The following is a 15931-nucleotide window of genomic DNA, read 5'->3' on the forward strand; positions in this document are numbered from 1 at the left end:
TTTCAACATTGCTGGTAATAAATATTAAACAGTAATAATTGGCGGTCATTTCAAATCATGCCAAAGTCAACGAGGTGTATTATCCTCTTCAATAATGGGATTATTGATTGGTTTAAAGGTGTTTGACTGGCGCTATCAAAATAAGATACATGCACCACCAACTTGAGGTATCTATGAATACGACCTCCATGCACATTTTACACTGTAACTCATAATACTATTTGCCGACTTTACGGCTCATTCGTGGTGTACGATCACATTCATCATGCGCTATACCATAACCAGCAAATCCTCTCACACTACAGACTAATATATGTATTAACAGCAGTTAATTAGGTCACGCTGATGGTCTGGCGCCTAGGTGGCTAAAAGTATCCTCCCGCTTGAATCCTAATTTGAACCTATATGTTCTGGCAGTGTATTCCAAATGCCTGCATAGTATGGAGTATAAGATCAAGTTTGACCTTGAAATGTTCACGTCAAGGCCGTGTGATCTTGTAGAGCGCCTTAGGCGAGGGTCAACTGTGTGAAGCTACGGCATAAGCTAAGATATATTCAGTTCGGTCCGCAACGACAATAATATTGTGTTTGTGCCCCCAATTAACAGCTAAGCGTCATCGATGACGGTGTCCTGTTGTATTTGTGATACAAACGTGCAGCAAGTTGTTTGGTTGGGTTGTTTGGAGAAAACATTTGGAGAGCGTTTTTGGCACAGCTCAGAAACCACTGCAATATACTAGGAATCACAACAGGATGTAGATATTAACGAGTCAGGCAAGACCTTTCAACTTGGGTATCGAATTCCTGGCTCTTGTTGGAAAATCAGTGTACTCTACACTTCGTACGCGTAAAATGGGAAGTACTGAGAAGTGTTTGGGTCCATATAATTCATTGTCTTACCACGTCCCTCGTATCGTCATCGTCATCACCTGAAAAGGAAAATATAAAATAAGTTTTAATAGCTCTAACCAATTAACAATGTCAGGTTTATATTATTTATACAGAACATAGAAACTGCTTTCATCTTCATACAACAAATGCAATAGGCCTACGGCCATTTAACGACTGTAAACGTCATAATACACTATAAAATAGTACCGGTATCATGGCGGTATGTGTTTCGGGACGTGATCAGAGTAAAGACTTTCAAACATGAGATAAGAAAATTGGTTTTCTTTACAGCATTTGGACGTAAGATAAACTTACTAGGACAGTCGTCACCATCTTCAGTCCAGTCCCACTCAGTTTCGCCAGATGCAGTAAGGTCGTCTTCACAAGTAAGTGTGCTAAAAAGGAATACCGTATTACATTAAGCAAAAAATATTCAGGTACAAGTTGTGTTTACTCCTGTATATCCTAAATAATGACAAATGTGTCCAAATTAAAACAAGCAACCGATGCCTGTACTCTTTAGCTCTGATTTAAGACCTTATTTGTTGAAATTGGTTGAGAATGAAAGAAACGGTGATCCAAAACCTAATGAAGAAACGAAAAAAAAAGTTGCACTTTTGTGTTTTAATCAATGAAAGCACGACGCTAGTTTTTCGTGCTAATCAATGAAAGCACGACGCTACTTTTCGTGTTCGCGAACGCTTTGTGTACAAATCAATAAGGCATGCAATGTGGCAATCTGCAACTTTTCCATTTGCATCTTCCTTGGGTTTTTGAATCGTCGTGTCTTTATTTCTTTAGGTCTTAAATTCGAGCTAAAAGATGCAGCTATTGGCTGTTGGTTCCAATAATGACAGATCTGCCTTTATTTAGGATATACAGGGGGTGAACGTAACTGGTACCTTAATTATTTGCCTTACTGTATATAATATACAGACTGTACCAACAAAAATTATACAATTGCAATTTCGTTTTTCAGAAAAACAATCAAAGAGATCGTGACAATAATGCCATATGCCTGGTATTGCTTTAAGTTTGTCGCAATGTTTGTTTGGTAGGCCATATATTACCCATCACATCGAAACCATTTTTACTGTATCTGATTTCAACAAGTAAGGTGTCATTTTCAAGCTAAAAAGCAGCAGTTTATCCTAGTGTTTAAATCTCCATTTTCATTTCTGCCGCAAGGTGGTCTGTTTTGATGTGATGGGTAACATATGTTGTTTTTATTTTATTTTTTATCACATTGGGATCGATTTTGACTTTTCACTCAATATATTGCATTTGTCGATTTGTTCTCCAATGCTTCATGCATTTCCCTCTTGCAATATGGTTTGTTTCAGGTCTTTTATTTGATTTATTTGTGTATATTTGCCTTCTAAAATATTGTTTTTAGTATTGTAATCCTAAAAATCTTGTACATTTATATCTTTGTGTTTTATTGCTGTAAAGCACTTTGTGATCGCTTGATGTATTGCGCTATATAAAAAGGTATTATTATTATTATTATTATTATTATTATTATTATTATTATTATTCTCAGGCTTATCGGCAAAGATATCAGCATAAAATCATCATATTGAAGACAATTATACATTTTTTCCCAAAAATTAACTTGGGGGGTACGAAAGTCAACATTCTAATTGATCGTCGGCTTTTCATCCCAGCTACATACACTTTAAGTACATATCATCACATTCATAAAGTTTACTTCGAGGACTGTTAAATATCAAAAATACAAATGTTTAATCATTTGCCATAAATTATGTATTACATTGTTAATTTCAAAAAATCTAAACTATTTGATATCAGAAGGGTATTCTCTGTATTCAGAATGCAATTTGTTATGTCTGATGTGCTCTCATGTCCCACAAAATACTGTCCAAACGCTCATACACCATCCCTTAAAGCTAAATAAAAAGCTTAAGTAAATATATATAAAACAAATTGAGCTAATTAACTTTAATTTCACTTACCATGTACAAGTATCTGTATTCTGACAGTCCTTAGGATACTCGACAGAAACTCCGTCACGGTTTAGGTCACATGGTGCAGGAGGACAATAGCCATCATTAATTGGAGTCGCCGAGTGTTTATATCCCCCAGATCCATCTTCAACACATGTAAATGTACTGACAAAAAAATATTAAACAAATATGTTGTTATTTTTTTCACTGTCACTTACCATGTGCATGGGTCTGATGAATAGGCCTACAGCCTGTATTGTGTGACTCTGTCACTTGCCATGTACATGGGTCTGATGAATACAGCCTGTATTGCGCGACTCTATCACTTACCATGTGCATGGGTCTGATGAATACAGCCTGTACTGCGTGACAATGTCACTTACCATGTACATGTATCTGATCAGAGAAGATGAGAAAAGAGGAGATCGCTCGAACATATAATCCGATTACCCACAGTTAACCTCTATTCACTTTTCTTTGTTTGGGGTACTTAAAACACCACTTGAAACTTCCTTTGTGGTAATCTGTTCATCCGCCACACGCTCGTCTGATTTGGTAGTTCTCTCTAGTGGAGAAAATATTCCACACACGGAAGTACATCGTTAAAGTCCCAATTTTGCAGTCAAATCATGCTTTTTTTGTTAACAAAAATAATACTAACCAGGGTGACCATGATTTTTAAACGAGTGAAAAAGCATCATATATATCGCAACTCCCATTAAAAAAATCAAAAAATTGTTAAGTTATGGAAAGTCAAGCATAATTAATTTTCCAGTCAAATTAATATAAGGTCAAAGGAAAATAAATTTAAATGATAACTATTTGAATATTTGCGGCAGTTTACGGAAACATAAAACCAGTGTAATCAGTAATTCAAACTCGTGTCAGTTTCTCCATATACTCCCGTTTTGTGTCCAAACGTGTCCAAAAATGTTATTTGGATCCAAAATGAGGGTCTTTTTCACAGGGATCTCGGGTCAAACTTAGCAGCCAGTCATGCCAAACAATACAGAAATTATATTTCGCGGTCAACTGACGTAACAAATTGATATCCGGGCATGCGTCGTTTAGTGCTAGCCAGTCGTGACTCGCAAAGCCACTTATCGTATTAGTTGATCAATCGGATTAGATCATTGTTTCCATCAATAGGCGGATGCACACATTATTTATTTGATGTGGGCAGCGAGCGACCTCCTCTTTTATCATCTTCTCTGATCTGATGAATACAGCCTGTATTGCGTGACTCTGTCACTTACCATGTGCATGGGTCTGATGAATACAGCCTGTATTGCGTGACTCTGTCACTTGCCATGTGCATGGGTCTGATGAATACAGCCTGTATTGCGTCACTCTGTCACTTACCATGTATATGGGTCTGATGAATACAGCCTGTATTGCGTGACTCTGTCACTTACCATGTGCATGGCTCTGATGAATACAGCCTGTATTGCGTGACTCTGTCACTTGCCATGTGCATGCGTCGGATGAATACAACCTGTATTGCGTGACTCTGTCACTTACCATGTGCATGTATCTGATGAATACATCTTGTATTGCGTGACTCTGTCACTTACCATGTGCATGGGTCTGTTGAATACAGCCTGTATTGCGTGACTCTGTCACTTACCATGTGCATGGGTCTCATGAATACAGCCTGTATTGCGTGACTCTGTTACTTACCATGTGTATGGGTCTGATGAATACATCCTGTATTGCGTGACTCTGTCACTTACCATGTGCATGGGTCTGATGAATACAACCTATATTGCGTGACTCTGTCACTTACCATGTGCATGGGTCTGATGAATACAGCCTGTATTGCGTGACTCTGTCACTTACCATGTGCATGGGCCTGATGAATACATCTTGTATTGTGTGACTCTGTCACTTGCCATGTGCATGGGTATGTTGAATACAGCCTGTTTTGCGTCACTCTGTCACTTACCATGTGCATGGGTCTGATGAATACATCTTGTATTGTGTGACTCTGTCACTTACCATGTACATGGGCCTGATGAATACATCTTGTATTTTGTGACTCTGTCACTTACCATGTACATGGGTCTGATGAATACAGCCTGTATTGCGTGACTCTGTCACTTACCATGTGCATGGGTCTGATGAATACATCTTGTATTGCGTGACTCTCTCACTTACCATGTGCATGGGTCTGTTTAATACAGCCTGTATTGCGTGACTCTGTCACTTACCATGTGCATGGGTCTCATGAATACAGCCTGTATTGCGTGACTCTGTCACTTACCATGTATATGGGTCTGATGAATACAGCCTGTATTGCGTGACTCTGTCACTTACCATGTGCATGCGTCTGATGAATACAACCTGTATTGCGTGACTCTGTCACTTACCATGTGCATGGGTCTGATGAATACATCTTGCATTGCGTGACTCTGTCACTTACCATGTGCATGGGTCTGATGAATACAGCCTGTATTGCTTGACTCTGCCACTTACCATGTGCATGGGTCTGATGAATACAGCCTGTATTGCGTAACTCTGTCACTTACCATGTGCAAGGGTCTGATGAATACAGCCTGTATTGCGTGACTCTGTCACTTACGATGTTCATGGGTTTTATGAATACTGCAGGCGCTGGCGGATGCGATATCGCAATTTAGTCGTCGCCATTGGATTAACACATAATCATGAAATCTTCACAAACATTATTGTGTGACTCTGTCACTTACCATGTGCATGGGTCTGATGAATCACAATCTTTAGGCCAGTCTTGTGCTTCCCCAACATGGTCAGCATCACACGGTGGTGGGCCTGTTGACAAATGAGTATTTATTATGCTAGTTTTATCTTGTTAAAGACATAGCAAGTGATTTGCATCACAGAGACGCCCTCAATATTAATTCTTATATTTCTAGTCTTTGCAGTATAATAAAATTGGATTTTTTTTGTATAATTTTTGTTTTGTGCATAGTAAATGTGACCGTCCACGGCGAATGAGCCGTAAATTCCTTCCCCGTTCAATTTTGTTTTATTTCATGTTTAAAAAATAAACATCATAAACTTAAAAAAGGTATATCATTTGACTTCAAACGATATCCAGAAGCGAGGTTATGGTTTGTTAAACTTTGCTCCTTCAAGAAAATTATAGCTTTTTACGTTTTTATACGTGTCTCTTTTTCCACATTGCTGGCAATATATATCAAATAGTCATAATTGGTGGTCATTTCAAATCATCCCCAAGTCAACGAGGTTTAAGAAAGTTCTCTCATTGTTAATTGTTGGTTATGCATACCTGTACAAAATACAATGCCTGGTAACCCACCACTTGAACAGGATTTAGCAAAAGCAAACAAAGACCAGAGCTATTAAAAGTTCTATAGCCGGCCATCTAAGGTAGAAGCTTATTATCCACTTCAACAATAGGATTATTGATTAGTTTTTGACTATCAAAATAAGACGGAAGTCGGGCCAGCTTAAGTTATCGATGAATACGACCTTCGTACACATTTTACACCGTAACACAGAATACAATTTAGGGAATTTACGGCTCGTTTGTGCTGCCGGGTCACAAATATAGTTAAATTGAAGGGTTTTTCTTAATGATAAAACCGGAAATCCCCGATCGAGTGATGACTGGAACGTCTCGTGCATGTGTATCATTGAATCAGTGACGTATAAACTATTTTTATGTCGCTATTCATATTAGTTATGTTCCATCTGCGTTAACGATCAGCGAGCTATAAAAGTCGCATTTATAGGCGCAGGAATCAAACAGCAAGTTTGTTCCATTTATCTCAGGCGGCGAATGGCATGATAGAGCCGGCAACTTGTGAAACCGCCCGGCCGTATAGCATTTTCCATGTACTCGGTTTGTTTTATGATGTTCATTATCGAACCCCAACGGTTTTAGCATGTATTTATATTATTTATTAAGGGATCCAAAATGAGCGTTTATTGCGTTTCGACAGTATTTTTTGTGGGACATGAGAGCACCTCAGACCTATCGAATTGCATTCTGAATACGAAGCATGTCTTTCTGATATCAAATAATTTTCATTTTTTAAATCACAATATAATACAAATTTTATGACAAATTATAAAAATTTGATATTTTTCAAATTTTTGATATATAACAGTCCTCGAAGTAAATTATATAAATCTAATGATATATTCTTATAGTGTATGTAGCAGGGAGGAAAAAGCCGACGGTCAATTGAAAATTTTGACCTTTCATATTGAAGATATGGATTTTTTCCCCAAAAGACTTTTTTTTTTTTGGTGTTTTGGGGAAAAAATCCATATCTTCAATACGAAAGGTCACAATTTTAATTGATCGTCGGCTTTTCATCCCACCTACATACACTTTAAGTATAAATCATCAGATTTATAAAGTTTACTTCAAGTACTGTTAAATATCAAAAATATCAATTTTAATGATTTGCCATAAAATGTGTATTAAATTGCGAATTTCAAAAATCAAAATTATTTGATATCAGAATGACATTCTTCGTATTCAGAATGCAATTCGATATGTCTGATGTGCTCTAATGTCCCAAAATAAATACTGTCCAAACGTTCATACCCCAGCCCTTAACATAGGCCAATTTGTTTGTGATATTTCAAGCGTTTTAAAATTTCAAAATAATCCCATTCAATTACACGGTTGACGATGAAAATTTACTGAATTTAGAGAATGCAATGCTACCACCACCTGATTTATCTCATTTGTTTGCTCAATGTGGTCAATAAAATCTAGCATTTTGTGGAAAACCAGTGATGTCAGAGATGACGAACCAAATATTCTTAAGAATAAACCTCTGCAATACATGGTTTCTTTTATGTTTGGAAAATGTTTATAAGATACGTTTGATGCCTATTGTAAATCTTACATAAAACGTGGTCTTATAGAACACATTTGAAGGCAACATAAATAATTTCTTTATTATTTTTTCTATATTCAAGTTCTGAATACTTGATGTACATAATAAAGTTTACTTGTATTTTATTTGTATTTTCATGTTTGGCACGTGTTGCTCTTATTTGTGACCCGGCAGCACAAACGAGCCGTAAATTCCCTAAATTGTATTCTGTGTTACGGTGTAAAATGTGTACGAAGGTCGTATTCATCGATAACTTAAGCTGGCCCGACTTCCGTCTTATTTTGATATTCAAAAACTAATCAATAATCCTATTGTTGAAGTGGATAATAAGCTTCTACCTTAGATGGCCGGCTATAGAACTTTTAATAGCTCTGGTCTTTGTTTGCTTTTGCTAAATCCTGTTCAAGTGGTGGGTTACCAGGCATTGTATTTTGTACAGGTATGCATAACCAACAATTAACAATGAGAGAACTTTCTTAAACCTCGTTGACTTGGGGATGATTTGAAATGACCGCCAATTATGACTATTTGATATATATTGCCAGCAATGTGGAAAAAGAGACACGTATAAAAACGTAAAAAGCTATAATTTTCTTGAAGGAGCAAAGTTTAACAAACCATAACCTCGCTTCTGGATATCGTTTGAAGTCAAATGATATACCTTTTTTAAGTTTATGATGTTTATTTTTTAAACATGAAATAAAACAAAATTGAACGGGGAAGGAATTTACGGCTCATTCGCCGTGGACGGTCACATTTATTACAACAAATGTTATTTGAATTTAATTATTTTCTAATATTTTTAGCTGCTGCATCAGAGTATTTGAATTTTAACAATTCCAGGTTTCTAAAGTAGCTTGTCAAAAACTCGGAATTGTTAAAATTCTGGAATTCTAGAATTGCGACAACGCCACCTGTCGTAATTCTGGAGTTGACAAGTTGTTGACAGGAATTCTTGAATTACGATCTTTGAATGATGACTATTCGCGTCATTTGACACAAAACAGGGACGAAATGATATCCGTGCGGTTTGTGTAGAAGGACGCTGATTGGTCCATATATGTCAGTATATAACAATTATGTAGGATGTAAGGAAGTTTGAAAATTTGTCAAAAATTGCGAACAATGTCTAAATACTATTAAAATAAGCGACTACATTATTTATTGTTACTTTTATTCTCGCATTTTGGGCTTCTTCTTTATCTAATTCTATCAAAATTCCAGAAATCTGACAATATTCCATTGCAAATATTAGGAATCTTATTAAGGGAACTGGAATGAGCGTTTTGAGCGTTTCGAGCGTTTCGACAGTATTGTTTGTGGGACATGAGAGCACATCAGACCTATCGAATTGCATTCTGAATACGAAGAATGTCTTTCTGATATCAAATAATTTTCATTTTATGAAATTCACGATATAATACAAATTTTATGACAAATTATTAAAATTTGATATTTTTCACATTTTGGAGATATAACAGTCCTCAAAGTAAATTTTATAAATTTAATGATATAGTCTTAAAGTGTATGTAGCTGGGAGGAAAAGCCGACGATCAATTGAAAATGTTGACCTTTCATATTGAAGATATGGATTTTTTCCCAAAAAGACCTAATTTTTTTTGGTGTTTTGGGAAAAAAATCCATATCTTCAATACGAAAGGTCAAAATTTTCAATTGATCGTCGGCTTTTCATCCCACCTACATACACTTTAGGTAGATTTATAAAGTTTGCTTCGAGTACTGTTAAATATCAAAAATATCAATTTTTAATGATTTGCCATAAAATGTGTATTACATTGCGAATTTCAAAAAATCAAAATTATTTGATATCAGAAGGCCATTCTTCGTATTCAGAATGCAATTCGATATGTCTGATGTGCTCTAATGTCCCACAATAAATACTGTCCAAACGTTCATACCACTTCCTTAAAAGTTCAAGAATTGTGACAATGTTCTCACTGTCAAATTATTATGAATTTTAAAAATTCTATCATTTTGACAATGTTCTTACTGTCAAATGTTGGCCATTTCATTAACATTTCCAGAATTGTGACAATACTATCAGTGTCAATTAGTAATGAATGGCGCGAAGTGCAAAACAGTTTTCAATTGTCACTATTCTAGTCCAAAATTAAGGTTACTTTTTTGCTAGGGGTTGTGGTGGACATTTTCGTTTTGAGGTTATGTTATTGGTTTACGCTGGTACCCCTGCAAAGACACACACTGATCAGAAGCGTTTTAAAACATGTTCAACATTCGTTCATAATACAGAATGTTTAAAACAACGAACGAAATCATTTATTTTTATATTTTGTTTGTTTCATTCATTCTTTTGTTCAAGTTTACTCATTCAACAATATCAAAAATATTTTAATAACATACAAAAAAAGTGTCTAAATTCCAGTATACTTTCACTTCCCCTAACTGTAGGCGGCAGTAGTTCACTTTTATGTGGTTCTTATACCCGTTTCAATTTGTTCCGTACGGTACTAGGGGGAACATGATTGCTAGGGAGCCCCCTCCACCACCCCTCCTGCAACTCTAGTTACTAATAGGTCTCCCCGATCGGTAGCTCAATACACCTAGTGCAACTATTAAATTGGGGTTTTTTTTCCTTCAGAATATATATTTAAACTTTGATTAAGAAAATCGCATGCACCCGATGTTACAAAATTATTTATTATATTTTTTGATACCCGTCAGAATTCTAGAATTCCGACAGTTCCAAAGATCTGACGCAACACTAGCCTCATTCTATATGTTTATCTTTATTGAAGTATATTAAAATCGAATCAGACTCTGAAGGGAATGTACCGACATGCCATGGGAATCGAACCCACGACCTACCGATATCTACCGCTTTATCGTGTTCACTCTAGCGTAAATTTGGGCCCTAATTGACTCATTGGAACGTTCTAAAGGCCCCCCGCGGCAATGAAGAGTTCCAACATATTGTCAAGGTGTGCCAACTATTACTTTCGTTGATTGTAGGCTTTGCGCTGGGAACATTGCGATAATGAGACGACAATCTTGTTAGTACGGTAAACCGTGAAGGACAACAGCTTATGTACATCTACCTCCACAAACATATACAATTAAGTCGCTGGTAGAAAGGGAGAGGTTGTCAAGCGTTAAGCCTGTAAGGCCACTAAGACTAGGCTGAATTTGCGCTTAAGAAATCCGGCGATAGAGTTAAAACTCGGGCTTCGAGAGCGGGCTAGGCTAGCACAAGGCCACCTTAAGACTAAAGATTACCAAGACTCCTGTCGGAAAACTCGCCCTAAAAGTTGAAAAAATAAAAAACAGAATTGTACATTTTCATGATCATACAAACAAGCCTGGTATTGGACATATCTCAAAACTTGAACATTTTATGTAAAAGAGTAAAAAAAAAAAATGTAAATAAAATAAAAAGAAGAACAACAATTACCTGAATCACCTCCACTTCTTGCTTCAAGAAGATCTACCAAAAGGCGCCGCTCAAGCTTCTCCAAGTTATCCTGTAGAAATATGAACAAAACGCAAATGCTGATTATATAACACAATAATTAACTAAACATGAGAAATCATGCATCACAATCATCATCATCATTTGAAGACCTGAGCGCAAGAAGACCATAAGTCCACTTGGCCCCTCAACACGTATACTAAAGTTACATACCGTACAGTTTCTTATGATTTTATAATGTTAAATACATGTTCCAGGGTGAAAACATCATGAAAGGTTGTGAACGATTTGTGTTGGCCCCTGAACATGTATAAAACATTACCAAACTATACGAAACTATACGTAACTTTAGTGTATACATTTTGCGGGGCCAAGTGGACGGTCTTTTTGCTCAGGTCTTAATTTATACATGACTCAGCCATATGTTTTTCATATAGCAGGAAGATAGTTGTATCAGGCCGTTGCAACTAATATACTAGCGCAATACAAAAAGGTGGCGACAGCGTCGGCTTTCCCTGTGTACAGGCTGAGTCAAAAAGAAGTAAACTCATGTTTGAGGGGCTGTAACTCGAGATCTGTAAGGAATCTGCTAAAAATGAAAACACCACTAGAAAGAGCAAATTCTACACGTCTAATTAAAAAAAAAAGAATTGTTGCAATTGCTCAGAGCAAACTCAAGTTATACTCATTTGAATACAACCACCCATTTTTGTAGCTGCACACAGTTTCACTTCCCAAGTATACCTATTATATTGATTGGTAAGGCGCGATATTCAAATGCAAATAAAGTTATGTGGGAGGTGTGGTTTCGATCAATAATTCCTACATGTTAAAGGGCTCTTTTTAATATGAAATTTACCTCATTCCACTACATTATAATAGAACCTGCCAAATGACAACATGGCACCACAGTTTACCGCAAGGGAGCGCACATTTCTGTCGACGAAGTATCATGAAACTAAGAGTCCCACTGAAGTTCATCGTCTTTTTCGTCTCCAATTTCCTACAGCTAACCGGGTTTCATGTAAGGGAGCAGTATATAAGAATGTGAACAAGCTCAATGTGCATGGGAAACTAAGGAACAGACAGCCGGAAGCTTCAGGCAGACCACGAACTGCTAGATCACAAGTGAAAATTGCTAGAGTTAGACATGCGTTACAGCAAGACAAAAGATCAGCCCAATTCAATTCTTTACCCAACATTCTCCAATCAAGCTTCTGCCAGATCGTTCGTAAAGACTTGAATTGGTACCCCTACAAACTATAGTACCGTCATGGACTTTGTTGAATATTAATTAAAAGCAAAGGTTGTCTTTTCAACAATAAATATTGTTAGCACTTTGCTGATTCGTCGAAATTGAAATGGATGAAAATCAATCAGCCGTGTGCAGCTACAAAAATGGGTGGTTGTATTCAAATGAGTATAACTTTATTTTGCTGTGAGCAATTGCAACAATTCATGTTTTTATTTAGACGTGTAGAGTTTGCTCTTTCCAGGGGTATTTTTATTTTTAGCAGATTCCTTGCAGATCTCGAGTTACAGCCCCTCAAACATGAGTTTACTTCTTTTTGACTCAGCCTGTAATTACTCTGCGCTTAAATGGCGTCCGATGGCGTCGCCAACAGGCACCAAATTGATTCATGGGCGGCGCCATATTGGAAAAGTAAAGAAAAATGCTGGTGCCACCACGATAGTACTAAAAGCTACGTAAAAAAAATATGCGTAGTGCTGTGGAGACTTATGCTAATTAAAGAAAAATGCTGCTGCCATCTACGTCCACATGTTGCAAGCGTGACGATCGCTGACCTCACATCGACGAACGGAGTTGCAATTCCATCGCACTTCGTGCTCTATTCTTCTTCCATGGTTGTATTTAGACCTAATTTAAATCATCAAAAGCATTTTGAAAAAGAAATGTCCATTACTTCCTTTTGTCAAGGTAGGGTAGTATAATAGCTGTCCCTATTTCGTGTATTTGTAAGCCAAACTTAGCCACTCAGTGAGTGCATATGCCTTCCTCACGGTGAGGTTGAGGGCCTCGAACTTTGGCCTGGCCCGGGGCCCCCATAAAAGTAAATCCGGCCCTGGTTTTATCTACTGCTCTGATACAAGACAACTACAATTTCTTAGACACATTTTCAAGATCAATCTTTGAATGCGATACATAATCCCAAAGGATGAACTTTGTGAATAAGGCTTAAAAATGATGGGCGTAACCCGACCGACACTAATAATATGCCCGAACATAGACTTTTTTCCTCTTTTTTCAAACAAAATTTAAAAACTAAAAAAAAAAAAAAGAAACAGAAAAGTTCCACAGCCTTTATCATACGCAATTTAGGGGCCTACAGCTTAAATTATGTGTGTAAAAAATAAAAATAATTTGAAAAAAAAAGAATGCCAACCGACCTACTATAATTTTTTTATGTTACGCCAATCAAACATTTTTTAGGCCTAATCAGACTCGATCTAACATTAATTCGTTCCGAATTAGAACCATTCTCACAGGCGTCGATCCTGTTAAAGTGCTATTCTGTAGAACTCTTTGAAATTGGACATTTGAAACTCAACATAGTGCATATTTAAATTGAAAATAAAAACACTATTTGCCCTCAATTGCGCCATTGAGCACAATCCCTTTTAAGGGTAGGCCATCTCCACCAGTGGCGTAGCTGCCGGGGGGGGGGGGCAGGGGGGCAATTGCCCCCCTGGCAAAATTGCCTATTTGGCCCCCCGCCCGCTAGTGCAAGGAAAAAAGAGGAAAAAGGAGGGAGAAAGAGAAAAAAAGAGAGGAGAGAGAGAGAGGAGGGGCAGAGAGATGGGGAAGCCATACGATATGCAATATTTTATGATTATTATCAATAAGCCTGGCAAAATTGTCTATTTGGCCCCCCGCCCCCTGCCCCCCCCTAGTGCAGGGAAATTTGGTAGATTTGGGCCCCGCCTCATACAGGCTTGCCCCCCCCCCCCCCTGGAAAAAAATCCCAGCTACGCCGCTGATCTCCACTAAGTTGCTGATTGTATTTTAATTTACAACACAATTGGAACTGGAACACTAGAACATTAAAACCTGTGACCATAATGGTATCATATTGAAACTGAAACATGAGTACTAGAAAACTACGAAACACCAGGTAAAAAATAATCAGACAAACAAATACACCAACAACTTCAAACAAAACACTGTCATTATTAATTCTCATTATATGGTGATTAAAAAGTCAACAAGACAAATCAATAATAAAGAAATGCATAATGAACTTAATGCATTAATACAGAATTTAAGAATAACCAAATTCTCGAAATCTTGGAAGCCATTGTAAAAACCAATGAAACAAAGATCCCAACATACGAAATAACAAAGCAAATACATTTTTGTATCAAAGCAAAGAAAGAGTACAATCACACAAATCATACACAAACCAAAATGTGACATGAACATGAAATGGGAAATAAAACTCAAGATCACTGGCGATGTTATGTGATATCCGAAGATACTAAATTCAGTGATTCTAACGAAAAAAGTTGTGCATAAATTGTAAGCATAAGTCATTGAAATTGTTATTTTTGAAATTAAAAAAAAATATTAACAGCAGTATTGACAAAGTTGAAGAGCCATTTTGGCCCAAATTCATGAATTTGACCTCACAGATGAATTTTTTAAGTCTTTGCATTTCTAAATATGTACACTTTTATACCACCAATTTAGCAGTTATGACGCCCAAAAGTTTTCATAATTCCAGAGTTAAGACCAACCTTAAATAGAGGTTGACATTAATACACGAGTTTCGGTTAAACTACTAGCAGACCATTATTTTAGGGCATAGTTGGTTAAATATACACAAAGACCAGATGGAAATTGTCTTGTGCTTTCACCAGCAGGATCATCAATTGATTGCCACCTGTCTTGGGGATTCCGGTCCTGTTATAATCAAGACTCCCTCGAGGTGGGGGGCCGGCAGTGAAAGAAACACCACCTCCCGCTGGTGAGCTACTAATAAAACTAAAACTATGCTTCTAGCATCTGTTGCTAAATAAATAGTAAATGATAATAAGAACTTCATGGATCAAAAACTTAAAATTCAATATATATTTGACTTGCTACCCAAAGGAAACCACAGGCCTATATTTTGAAACCTCTAACATACACAGGTTCAAACAAAAAACATTGAGTAATCTTACCAATGCAGCTCCATAGGCCCCAATGGCAAGGCAAGCTAACAGCAAACATCCAAACACACGCATGATGAATGTTCCCGGTGAATGTCAGAAGAGTTACGCCTGACTATTCTTTCAGTCAACCAGTGAAGGTGATATTATAATCCGAAAGTTGTGATTTCTGAACTTGAGAAGAAGAAAGTCCCAACTGCGACGGTTACACTTGTGCGTGTCACTTTTATTTGTAACAGTGGTGTGCTCTGAACCAATTTGTGAAGTTCTATGGTTTAGCCAGTCAATCAAGCGTGTGGGCGGGTCCTCTTGTCTTGTTGGTGGTGACATTCAAGCAATCATTGGATAGCTTCGATGTTGGTGGACAACTTCGGGCAAAATTTAGTCTATTTCCATCGGTGTAGGGCGGGGTGTAGGGATATTATTGGTGGATATAACTGGTGGATATCTGGTCATGTTGGTTATGCATGGAAACAGTACGGATGCGAAAGGCGTGTCATCATCCAACAAGTGTTTTCTGCTACTCAGCACGACTCCAAATATCAAACAAATTGATGTTAAAAATCAGATTTTAAATACTGAAAGCCCATTGTTGA

The 15931-nt window shown here is 37.1% G+C and overlaps 1 protein-coding gene across 1 annotated transcript; it reads right to left on the reverse strand.

The window, feature by feature from the left end:
- Nucleotides 1–888: 888 nt before the first annotated feature.
- Nucleotides 889–15515, reverse strand: LOC140141637 (uncharacterized). The gene is made up of 6 exons (XM_072163548.1): nucleotides 15348–15515; nucleotides 11148–11217; nucleotides 5567–5648; nucleotides 2868–3023; nucleotides 1207–1286; nucleotides 889–929 (listed from the first exon to the last, which is right to left on the reverse strand). The coding sequence occupies exons 1-6, from the start codon at nucleotides 15408–15410 to the stop codon at nucleotides 889–891; spliced, it is 492 nt and encodes a 163-aa protein (XP_072019649.1). The 5' UTR covers nucleotides 15411–15515.
- Between the last annotated feature and the right edge of the window lie 416 nt (nucleotides 15516–15931).

This window comes from Amphiura filiformis, chromosome 19, assembly GCF_039555335.1.
Source record: "Amphiura filiformis chromosome 19, Afil_fr2py, whole genome shotgun sequence".
Classification (NCBI taxonomy): Eukaryota; Metazoa; Echinodermata; class Ophiuroidea; order Amphilepidida; family Amphiuridae; genus Amphiura; species Amphiura filiformis.